Here is a 12,112-nt window from a genome sequence, read left to right as displayed (position 1 = left end):
ATGAGCTGATGATTTGCCTTGTCATGGCCAGCACAGATTGCAGCTATTTATGAGCGATTCACTGGGTTTTGGTTTTGGCTTGAGAGCAAACAGAGTGTGTTGTGATGTGGATCACTGCCGGAGATTATACTGAGCTTCTTGTTTTGACACAAAATGCATCTGACTATCACACTGAAATATATAGATGCAAAGCATTTTTCAATCTTAAAATTAGACCTTCAGCTCTTGATTAAAGGGAATAAAAGTTATTATTCTTCAAGTTTCATTACAATCGTTTTGATTGTTGCATGTCGGCAGTGACAGCGGTATAGTGGAGCTCAGAGGGAGGTTGGCTATGCTTGGTATCACTCAGTGCCAGTGTAGCAGAACACATGGTCGCCATACAGATTCATTCAAAACCACCACTGTTCTCGCACAAATGCTGTGTAGTTGGCAGGCAGCTGTTAAGTTTGCTGGCACGCACACATACACACATGCATACAACACATGCACCACACTTGAATGTAGTTAGCTACATAACAATTTGTAATTGTTGTTATTATTTATAAGTATTTGTATGTTCTGTTTGGAAGTTTGTTGTCCATATGTAATTATTATAGTAAATTAGAGTAAAAAAAAGTAATATTGTGAAATATTTTTACATTTTAAAATAATAATAATAAAAATTATATAATGTAAAATGTCATTTATTCATGTGATGTCAGAGCTGAATTTTCATCAACCATTATTCCAGTCTTTAGTGTCACATGATCCTTCAGAAATCATTCTAATATGCTGATTTGCTGCTCAAGAAACAATTCTTTTAATTATCAGTGTTGAAAACCGCTTATTCTTCTTAAAACACCATAAACACAATACAACAAAAATAACAATATAAAAAAGAAAAAAATCTTGTTTTTTTTATTATGTGTTTTAGCTGTCACTTTTGATCAATTTAAATGGGGCCTTGCTGAATAAATGTATTAATTTCTCACATAAAAAAATGCTGACCCAAACATTTTAAAAGTAGTAGATATTCTATTATATTACAGATTATGTATTCAGCTGTTGAATTATACAGTACATTTAAAATATTTGGCATAAAAAGTGAACATCACAATTTGACATCTTCAAAAATTTCAACTAAAATACAACTAATAAATTAGAAAAGCCCGTTACTGGAAAGCTACAGTTTGAGCTGTTATCACGCTTCTGAAAAATGAGTTGGAGCTGAAATAAATTTATGGTGTTTCATTGATCATATATGTCAAGTGTGAAATTAGCTTTTCAATCTATTAATGAAGTAATTTTTTTTCTGTGTGTTTTGGGGAAGTCGTGTTTCTTCTAAAACCCTGTGTTCATTTGTGTGTCCCTGTTTCAGCATCGAGAAAGTGTCTAAAATCACGTCTCCAGTGTTGATCATCCATGGGACAGAGGACGAGGTGATAGATTTTTCCCATGGGCTGGCCTTGTATGAGCGCTGCCCCAAAGCCGTGGAGCCGCTGTGGGTGGAAGGAGCCGGACACAATGACATCGAACTGTACAGCCAATACCTAGAACGCCTGCGTCGTTTCATCGGGCAGGAATTGGCCGCACAACACGCCTAAGCTCTCCTCCGTCACCCTCTTGTCATCCCACCATCTCCCAGTCCGAGCGAGAGTGAGATGGATGCGTCAGTAACTTATTGAAGCCTGCCATTTTGTATGGACAACGTTACTGTTGGAGCAGCTTGACACATGCTCCGCTGCTCAGATTTGTTTTCTTATTTTTTTTCCCTTTGTTTGTCATCTCCTTGTACATGTGAGTGTGCATGTGTGTATGTATGTGTGCGCATGGGGGATTGAAGTGGAATTTCTCTGGAACAAGAATGGATGGATGAATTCCACTGCCGGTTTCAGTCCGAAGGAAAGAAGCCAGACGCTGTCCTGTACCTACAACCTGATGGTGTTTCTCAATATCTGAGCATTCATCTGTCAGTTGAGCGGTTCACATCTCTGACCTGCTCCCATGATGCCTCAGCCTGAGAGATCTTCACTTCCCACTTCTCATCAGGCAGCCTAAAATAGCTCATTCTCCGAGCCTGGCAAGATTCCTAGCCTTGCTGACCCTGCAAGATGGAATAAACCGGTTGTTGGGTGGAGGATTTCAGGATTAAGTTTTGACGCATCCTACACAGGTGCAATGATGCCCACCTCGCATCTTCATTCATTCGTTTAACCATTTGGCTTCCTCTGGACAGTGTTTGTGGGTCTGTCTGATGCTAACCTCTATGCACTGACGTTCCCTTCCAATGAGTTTTTGCCTTTATGTAAAAGCTGAGCTTGGGATAAGATGACACCTAATGATCTACACCGCTCCAGGCAAAGAAAACTCCAATCCTGGGATGTGGCTTTTGTTTTTGCTGTCTCTTTCTTTTCTTCTCAGCATGTGAGGGTGTCCATAGCACCCTGAGGTGAAAGAAACTGGGAGGGCTGCTCGCTCATCATCATATTTCAATGAAACCACCACACTTGGGATGACATGATACGGATTACATTCACGTCCAGATCCATACATCATGTTTCAAAACTGTTGGGCCAGTAGAAAGATCAAGGTTTCATTATCTTGTCGGGACTTTCCTAAAGCCAAATCTTCGGTTTAGCATTTCCACATTCTTTCTCAAGTAGTTCAACCTTTTGAACGGGTTTTGGGTTAATGGTTCAATTGTGTAAGAACAAATAATGCACACAACACAGGTAGCAGTCAGACTCAGAGGTAAAAACAGAAAGCACTTCTGAACTCTGTGGCAGAGAGACAGAACTCACAACCAGTTTTTCTTGTTTTCAGCCTGACGTCAAGTATGTTTCTATCATGGAAATGTAATTCCTCTCTTGTTGGCATTTGCAATGGAGCTCAAGCTATAATCATGCATATTTACTCTGCCTCTTTGGTGATTATGTTTAAGCAAATCATTTCAAAGCAGAGCACATTTAAAGACTCCTTTTAATGATAATAAATGATTTCCCTTTTTCATTCAACGTCAAAGTGCTAGTTAGTGGCACATGGTTTAATCCATCTAAGTAATGTTCTGAGCTGCGGGTAGGTTTAAAGCTTATAACTAGCAATAAAGGCACAAAAGTGAGATTATCTAAAACCTAATTTTTGCCTTCTCTAGTAAAGCTGCTCATCTTCAAAGGGAGTTTGTCTGATATGATCTGGACGCAACTATGATCCTTAAAGTTATCAGGTGTATTAGGAAGATTGTAAAAGCTTTGAAAAACACTAGCGGTGAATTCAAAATCATTCAGGGGTGTCTTTCGTTCAAGCTAAGCTTTTCAACTGTGAATTATCAAGGGAACTTGCTGCTATAGATCTCGATTGAATGGTCTCAGTGAAATGAAAGAGCCGAACCCTGCAACCCTTTGTTGTTTTCAGATGCATCGAAGACTACCATGCCTTTTCAATGAGATAAGACATCAATTCCTATTTCTGCCTTGATTCATTCTTGCCCTTTTAACACCGTGGGCTGCACAGTCATTCTTTATTCCACAACAATTTGTTTAGTTTGATTACTTTATTTCAATTTCTTGTCTGGGTAGGTCTTTGCCAGATGAGGTATTCTGATTTTATGGCACCAGAGTTGATTAGTCATCTGATTTCATCACGATATTCTGTTCATTGTCTTTTTTTCTGGTTAACCTTAATCTAGCCACACACCACTTGGTCTGTTTGTATGTACTCTGGATAAACTGACTCCCATTAATGCACAAAGCACAGTGATTCTGTATTCTGAAAACACTGGTTTGTACATAATATCTGAAACCTAATTCCAGCAAATCTGATTCCATGTTTCATCATGTATTTAAGTATGTAATCTGTGGTTGGACACAAAGGGGCTTGTTCATTCTCCATTCTAACCAAAGATGACAGGTGTTGGAGTTGCAATGGCCACCCACTGCCATTTGTCAGCGCTCAGATGTTGATTGAAGGAGGAGGCGGTGGACTTTGGCTGTTCAGACAGAGCCAGGTCTCATACAATACAGGCTGCTGTTGATGCCACAGAGGGGAAGTTTTTGTGTGGACTGTTGGTGCGTGTTTACCTCCTGTAAGACACAAGTGTTTGGAGGGCCGAAGCAATACCGACTTGGAGCCAGCAGACTGGATGTGAGGATGCTTTGTGTGTGCATACAAGAGGGGAGGACGTTGGTTTGGGGTGGGGCTGGAGTTACCCAGAGGCTCCATCCCAACACATTCAGATTCAGCAGTTTTTATTAAGAATGTTTTTTTTTTCTTGTTTAAAGAAAGTAAGTTATAGAAAAGTCTTTTTAAAACTATCAGATGTATGTACTGTATAACATTGTTTGAGAAGCTTAATCTTGAGGTTTGGGAATCTGTTTTTTTTATCTTATTGGATCGGGAGCAAGAGTCATTGGGGTGTTACTGTTCTATCCTTTTATGCATTATTCTAATGTCGTTGTTTTTAGTTTTAAATATGTTTTTTTCCCTTTTCCAGAATTAATAATAAAAAGAGAGAGAGATCTTAGAAAATAAAATTATGAATTGATAATTGTTGTAGCTTACTGTAATTTATATAGCAATTTATTGTGTGTGTGTATGTATATATATATATATATATATATATATATATATATATATATATATATATATATATGTATATGTGTATACATTTACATTAGGTGATAATTATTGTAAATTATCATTCTTATCACTGTCAAATAATTGTAAACCTAACATCACACAGGAATATCACATTTATACAGCAATGTTTACTTACTACGTTACTTAATTTGAAATTTGTTTATTAACATTACGTTTATTTATTTTAATACTGTTTAATAATTGGACAATTATTAATATTTTCAAATTCATATTTGATGTATTTAATCTTGAACGTTACATTATGAATTGATAATTATTGTCAATATATTTTCTTGAAACAGGAACATCACATTTACGTGCAGAAATATTCATATTTGTTTTAGAGCATTTATTAATATTTAAATAAATCCAATACACTTATATATAAAAATTTCATGTATTATTTTAACTTTAACGGCAATATGAATTGATATTTAATGTAAATCTTTTTTTTTTTTTTTTTTTGTAAAGTGAAACAGTAATATAACATTCACATGCCAATATATTTACACTTATTTTATATTAAGATTTGTTTTAAAACATTTATTTATATTTAAAAATATTTTATACATTTATTTAAATTAAATACATTTATATTTTATTACACTACTGGGCCGTTAAATGCTTGAATCTGATTGGCTGACAAACGTTCTGAGGTGTGCAGTTATTTTCAACGCACAGCGAACGTAGTTCCAGTGTTGTAACAAGTGTGGTAACCGTAGTATAAGCGGAATAATTGACTTGAATTATTTGAAAAATAATGCACACCCGAGGTGTAACGGTGTGCATTATTTTTCTAATGATTAAACGGCCCGTCGTCAATTATTCCTTACATATTAACTAACCTTGAATTTAACAGTAAGAACCGATCATTATTGTAAGTGTATCATATCATGTAATATGCTGGAACACATCTGTATGCTGAATACATAATACATTCTAAATATTTGAATACATTTATTTACATTCTCATTTAATACATCTATTTTGTATTTTAATATATAATGTATTTAATATGAACTTGAAATTATAAATTATTAGCTATTGTAAATCTCTGTTCTTGTAACTGCACTCAGGAACATCACATTTATATGGTGATATATTTTACAGGCTGAGCGGGGCTGAGTTTCCCAGAATCCTTGGGCTATAAAAATCCTCAAGAATCGTAAAACGATTGTAGTAGCTGACCTGCATATTAAATTGTGATCCTCAACTCCTGTGGCACAGACATTAAGTCCCAATAATCAATGATGAGGCATTTATAATTCAAGGCACAGAGAGAAACATTCTGATGTGTGAGCATGACGGATAACGTTATGTTGCCGTTGGCCGTGTTTTGTTTATTCATCTAGCTGAATTTCTCTTTTCATCTATGTAGTCTTCTCCTCAGATTCATCAGCTAATGCCAAACTGGTCTCAAGACTCTTGATTTGAATCTTCCTATGGAAAACAAACCAGTACGAGAGTGTATGTGTGGGCGTACAGAGAGAAAGGAGTCAGATTTCTGGAACAACAGATGGGTATGTTATTATCTGTAAAAAAAAAAAAAAAAAAAAAAAAAAAGAAAGAAACTCAAATTATCTCCCTCGTTTTAATTACTGCCCTGCAAGCTTTGGCATGACCCAGACTATCGGCAACAGCTACAGTCAAGAGGCATTAATACTGCCAGATGGGATTTAAGGCCTTCTGTTAAATGCACACACAATGCCTACATCTGAACATGTATGTGGATATGCACACAAAACCGTTTAAAATGGATTATTCTCACAATGTTAATTTGCTTGCATTCAAATGCATCACATTAGATTAAGACTGCTCTAAATGTGATATGCTAAATACATGGAACATTAAAGAAATATTCTGTGTTCAATTCAAGTTAGGCACAAACTACAACATGTGTCATAATGCTGATTACCACAAAAATAGATTTGGACTTAACATTTACCGTGGAAGTGAATGGGGTCAAGCTGTTAACGTTAAAATAGCCTACTGTATTGCCACACATAAACCATACCTGCTGAACCCCCCCCCCCACCACCACCTAATTGAAACCATCAGAATTTGTAATGGTTTTACTCGTGACATTTAAGTATACTTGTAAGTATACTTGACTTATACTTACAAAAAGTCTAAATATATTTGAGCTATACTTGTGCTCCTAGAATCCGTGTTTTCGCTGTTATATGGTAGAGGGCACTAGTACACATCTTCTGTACAGAATTTTCACAAAAACACAAGTGAAGAAGAAAAAGAAACAACAGATAACACATGTAACACCATCATCTGACATAAAACAGCATCAAAACTGTATGTTATGGAATAAAATGTCAACCGATGAAGAGGTAATAATTACAGTCAAGCTTCGGGGTGTTGATCGACTCCATCTTGGAACTTTACTTAAGTATGCTTAATAAAATAAACTTGAAGTACAGTATGCTACTTTTTGGTAAGGGATGTCCCATTTTTTAAAAATGGTTTTAATGGTTAAAAGTTGGTTTGTATTGTTTTAAATGGTATTTGTAGTGAAAACAATTGGAATTTATGTGATGGTTTCTATTTTTAATTTTTTTCAGCAGCATTATTTTAATGTGGACAAATCGCTACTAAGTAGCCTATATCTTTGTTGCCATAACAGCGTACCTAATAAAAACACACAACTATAGCTCACATAAACAAGTTCTAACAGAAGAATTAAAGGAAGTATAAAATTATAATATTTACATTAACGTTACTGTTTCAAATCCTCCAAAAACGTGCCTCACTGTAAACAAAAACAATATGATTTTGTGTTAACCAACATCATGCCATTTTAGTAAACTATTACTTACTGTTTGGATCAATATTAGGCCAACATTTTTGTAGAAAGGTCAGATTTCCAGTTTTATGCACATATTCTTAAGCTCTTTGTTTAGGCCTACTGTCAGTGCAAGCTTTGTTATTGTACGTAGCCTAGGCCTATTTATTTCAGCACAATCCAAAGGTAGATAACTGGACGAAAATAAGACATGTATCACTGGTTGCTTCAGGAGACGTGATTGTTTTTACCATAGCTATCCTTTGTCTCTTGAGTTTGTATGACAGTTTGCCGGAGGCTTGCTAGGGGGAGATGCAGTGCAGACTTCAAATCCGACCACTAGGGGGCACTCACTACATTCTCAATGCGCTGAGACATACTCATTCAAATGGCTAACAGTCAACTGTTCTATTAGACGTAAATGTGAAAAAAACTATGCTTTGTGAGTGTGTTGTGCGTCAAAATTAAATGATCTGCTAAAAAATGACGTAAAAAAAACCCTTTGAACTGCGTGTCCATGATAAATATCTCTGGGGATAGATAGACTTAATAGACATATAGGTTTAATAGACTAGATCTGACAAATGTAAATATAACATTTAAAAATTGTCATAAACTGCATAATTTCTTTTACATTCCACTTTTTATTGTCATATTTATACATTTGTTAGATCTGCTCTATATACATGAAGCTCTTTATTGAAGATTCATCAGGGAATGACCCTTCCTGATAGTAATAATAATAATAATAATAACAATAATAGAGGTAGCTATTAGAGCAGCTATCAGTTAATAGTATTTTTTGGCAGTGGGATATCCAGCACACTAACAAGGCAGCCCGTTTAATATTTGATATTTATGTTTGCATTTACTTTCTTTTACAACATTCTGTAATTAGCATCACTGGTGAAACTCTTCCTTCCTCACCACAGCCACAAAATATGTGTTTGCACTTCATTACAGAGTGTTTCATATCTTCACTGTCATCTGACGTCTGCATTAAAGAAATCTGTGCTGCAGTCTCACTGTGAAGGGGGGAAAACATCAGAAGTATGTGTTTAGTCCTCACTGTGTTTGTGTCTGTGTCTACCACACTGCTAAACAAACAAACATAACCCAGAGTGCTTGTGAAAAGAGATAGATCTGTTCATGGAAACCAACTGAGCTGGAATATTGCACACTGCATTTGTCACGGTTATTGTTTTGTGTATTTTTCTTGAGTGGTCTTGAGCATTTTTTCCCAAGACCAGCTACAGCCCCCGAGGTGGCGGTGTCATATGGGTCGGCTTTGCTCACATTTAGCTTCATTGGGTCGATTTATTGCGGTCCAAATTGACCTGGATATTAGGTAACTGAAGATTCGGGGACAGCAGGCGAATGGATGCAGTGCCTGAGGATGTTAGGGTTATTCCTGCACTGTTGCCAATATTGGCAACCTCTTATGCTGTATGATCGCAGATAATCTGATCAATCATGTTCTGTGGCGTACGTTTGCATACTGTACATCACCCCATAACCTACTTAAAGGAAAATTTCACCCAAAAATGAAAATTTCTGTTTATCCAAGATTTGTTTTTCATTGGAACAGATTTAGAGAAATTTAACATTATATCACTTGCTCACAAATGGATCCTCTGCAGTGAATGGGTGCCATCAGAAAGAGAGTCCAAACAGCTGATAAAAACATCAGAATGCTCCACAAGATCCAGACGACTCCAATCCATCTTGTGAAGTAAATATTTGCATGTTCATAAGAAACAAATCCATCATTAAGGTATTTTAACTTTAAACCACAGCTTCTGGCCAAATTACCAGTCTATAATAATAAAAATACTTCCTCCAGTGAAAAAGTCCATCCCTTGTTGTCATCTCATATCAAAATCCACCACTGTATTTGTTTAGGACTCTTTTGGACTGTTTCTGCTTGTAAACAGTACTTGGTCTGTGCATATTTTTCTCCTGATTCAGATGAGATGACTTTTTCACTGGAGAAAGCAATATCATAAAGGAATCATATTTGAGCTGCAAGCAACGTGTGGATTACTTGTGGAGTATTGTGATGTTTTTATTAGATGTTTGAACTCTCATTCTGATGGCACCCATTCACTGCAGAGGACCCAATGGTGAGCAAGAGATGTAATGCTAAATTTCTCCAAATGTGTTCTGATGAAGAAACAAACCCATCTAGGATGACCCGAGGATAAGTAAATTTTCCTTTCTGGGTGAACTATTCCTTTGAAATTATGTTTTCTATTTAGAATAGTAACATTAATTTATTGTCGCTGCCTGAATGTTATTTATTAGCATGCTTATTTGTTTTCTTAGTATTTTCGACTTCAGTTTGTGAAGAGAAAGCTGTAAGCTATGATTATATGCAATTTTAATCAACATTATCTTCAGAATTCAGTTTTGTTCCAAATGCAGTGCATAGAATGCTTCCATACATTCTGGTTTGACTCTTTATATGGATGAACAGATTATACTCTTTCCAGATATCAGCGTCAAGGTCATGAGAGCTGTATTGTAACCCTCAAACTCACCGCCATCTGGTTCTGGCATGAGATATCATCGCTCTATCTTTTTATCTCACTTCTTATGTCTGGAATCATGTATGTGCTTGGCTACATTTGGTATCAGTAACATAGAGGTTAGAGAAACAAATCATGACAAAGATGAAAAATGATACATAAACTTCTGCCCTGAGACCATTTATCATTTAATAACATATTAGTGTGTGACCTTGGCCAGGCGGATACAGGAATTGGACTGAAACATATTTCACATGGATGTAATATAACTTCGAAGACTTAGCCTTGCATCAGCAGTAAAAAATAATTCACCTGCCACATCTGCCCCTTTCAGTGATTTTCTGTGTGTGTGTGTGTGTGTGTGTGTGTGTGTGTGTGTGTGTGTGTGTGTGTGTGATATGATTTTGAGGCTTTGGCTTTTATTTAATCATTCTGTCTTTTTACACCCTCACACATCTGCATAAATAATTCAGCTTTTAAAACAGCCAAATTCTGATTCACACTCAGATAAGACAAAACACTGAGTTGAGAGCACAAGTTGAGTGAATTGTGAGCATTAGTTGAACATAAGTCCTGTAACTTAAGAAGGTTTACTATAGGCTAGAGGAAAAACAATGAGAAACAAACCCTGTCTCTGTTTTCTTAGTATTTTTGATTCCAGTTTGTGAAGAAGAAAGTCTGGCTATGATTATGATTAACTTTAATCAACATTATCTTTGCACATAATTTAGTTTTGTTGTGACTGCATAGAATGCTAAAAGACATTCTTTAAGGTTTGACTCTTTTATATGGATTGAACAGATTATGTATTTATTTTTTTATATGTATCATATTGCAATTTCTGGCTCTTTTGTGCAATTTTTTAAAATTATTCTTTAAATTATATATATATATATATTATGCAATTTGCATCTCTTTTGTAAAAATTGTAAATATACTCCTGCTTAAATTAGTCTGTCAGTTTACTCATTTAATCACTTTACACAAACTGACCTCATTCATTAATCTAAAACATTCTGTCGCCATATATTAAGATATACAAACTTTAAATAAACCTCATATGACTTCTGCAACAAACGCTGTATTTATTACTCTGACAAACCCGTGCAATTCATCAACACGGAATATCTGCTGTGATTTTACTGTTTACATTTCATTGTCATTCCGTGACGTTCACTGCAATGCTTTCGCTGTGTTTTTTGGAATGAGTCCAGTGTTGCACAAAACTCTGGAATCTTTGAAATGTCCTGTGCAGTTAACAGTCGGGTTCCATTACACAATCAAAAGGAACTCATCAAACCGTCCCTGAGTGGGCAGCAAGCATGCGAGATGGCTAGAAATACACCCCACTGCTCCTGGGTTGACATTTTTAGAAGCATTTTTACCAAACTCACCTGAACATTTATAGAGGTGAAACGAAAACCGTTGTCTCCAGGGCAACACAACAAAAGCTAAATGGTTACAGGAATCCATCGTGTATTTTCAGACAGAGTAGGCAGTTAGGCCTATCATTCAGCAGGCTGTCAAAGATAAATAAATGAATCCAGTTTTCTGTATGCTATTTTCTTTCCAGAGGCTTTTAATGTCCCTGACACTCACACTAGCCAGTGTTTATTGCTCTGGGATCATGTCAGGTGTGGGTTGCTGGCGGGTCAGTGGCTGCTGTGTGGACTCTGGGTGAGGTGAGATCTCTAATCTGCTCGCGGTTAAACCGCCGTGACGACCTCATCACAGACCGCAGCTGCCTCACCAAACAAGGCCTTCAACTGTGGCACATAGACCACTGAGAAAACAGAAATGAGACTCTATTCTATTTTCTATTTTTAAAAAAGATTTTTACTTGTTATTATATAGGCTATATACAGTATATTCATAAATATTAAGCTTATTAGGGTGTCACTCTGCATGAGATTTTTACAACCTGAATTATTCTTGCTTTGTCATAAACGGGTCAAATTATCTGATATTTTAATAGTCTTACTGACCTTGACACGTAGTTATGGTCCGCAGGAGTCCTCTCTAATATAATTTCCTGTTTTATGCCCCCCCCCCACCCCCCGCATGTTTATTCAAGTTCATTAAACCATATGACTTTGATTTGGCAGACAAAAGTTTTTCCAATTTTAATAAGCAGTGAAGCAGTTTTTTTATGCCAGACTACATAATAAGGTTT

At 36.1% G+C, this 12,112-nt stretch overlaps 1 protein-coding gene across 1 annotated transcript in view; it reads left to right on the top strand.

Moving 5' to 3' along the window:
• Positions 1-4,525, top strand: part of LOC109095371 (alpha/beta hydrolase domain-containing protein 17A) — a 9,150-nt gene extending 4,625 nt beyond the window's left edge. Inside the window, exon 5 of the mRNA XM_019109079.2 lies at positions 1,361-4,525. Within this exon, the coding sequence (XP_018964624.1) occupies positions 1,361-1,586 (226 nt within the window). The 3' untranslated portion in view covers positions 1,587-4,525. The remainder of the gene's footprint in view (positions 1-1,360) is intronic.
• The last annotated feature ends 7,587 nt before the right edge of the window (positions 4,526-12,112 follow it).

Source organism: Cyprinus carpio, chromosome B8, assembly GCF_018340385.1.
Source record: "Cyprinus carpio isolate SPL01 chromosome B8, ASM1834038v1, whole genome shotgun sequence".
Taxonomy (NCBI): Eukaryota; Metazoa; Chordata; class Actinopteri; order Cypriniformes; family Cyprinidae; genus Cyprinus; species Cyprinus carpio.
This window is presented reverse-complemented; position numbering and strand designations above follow the sequence as displayed.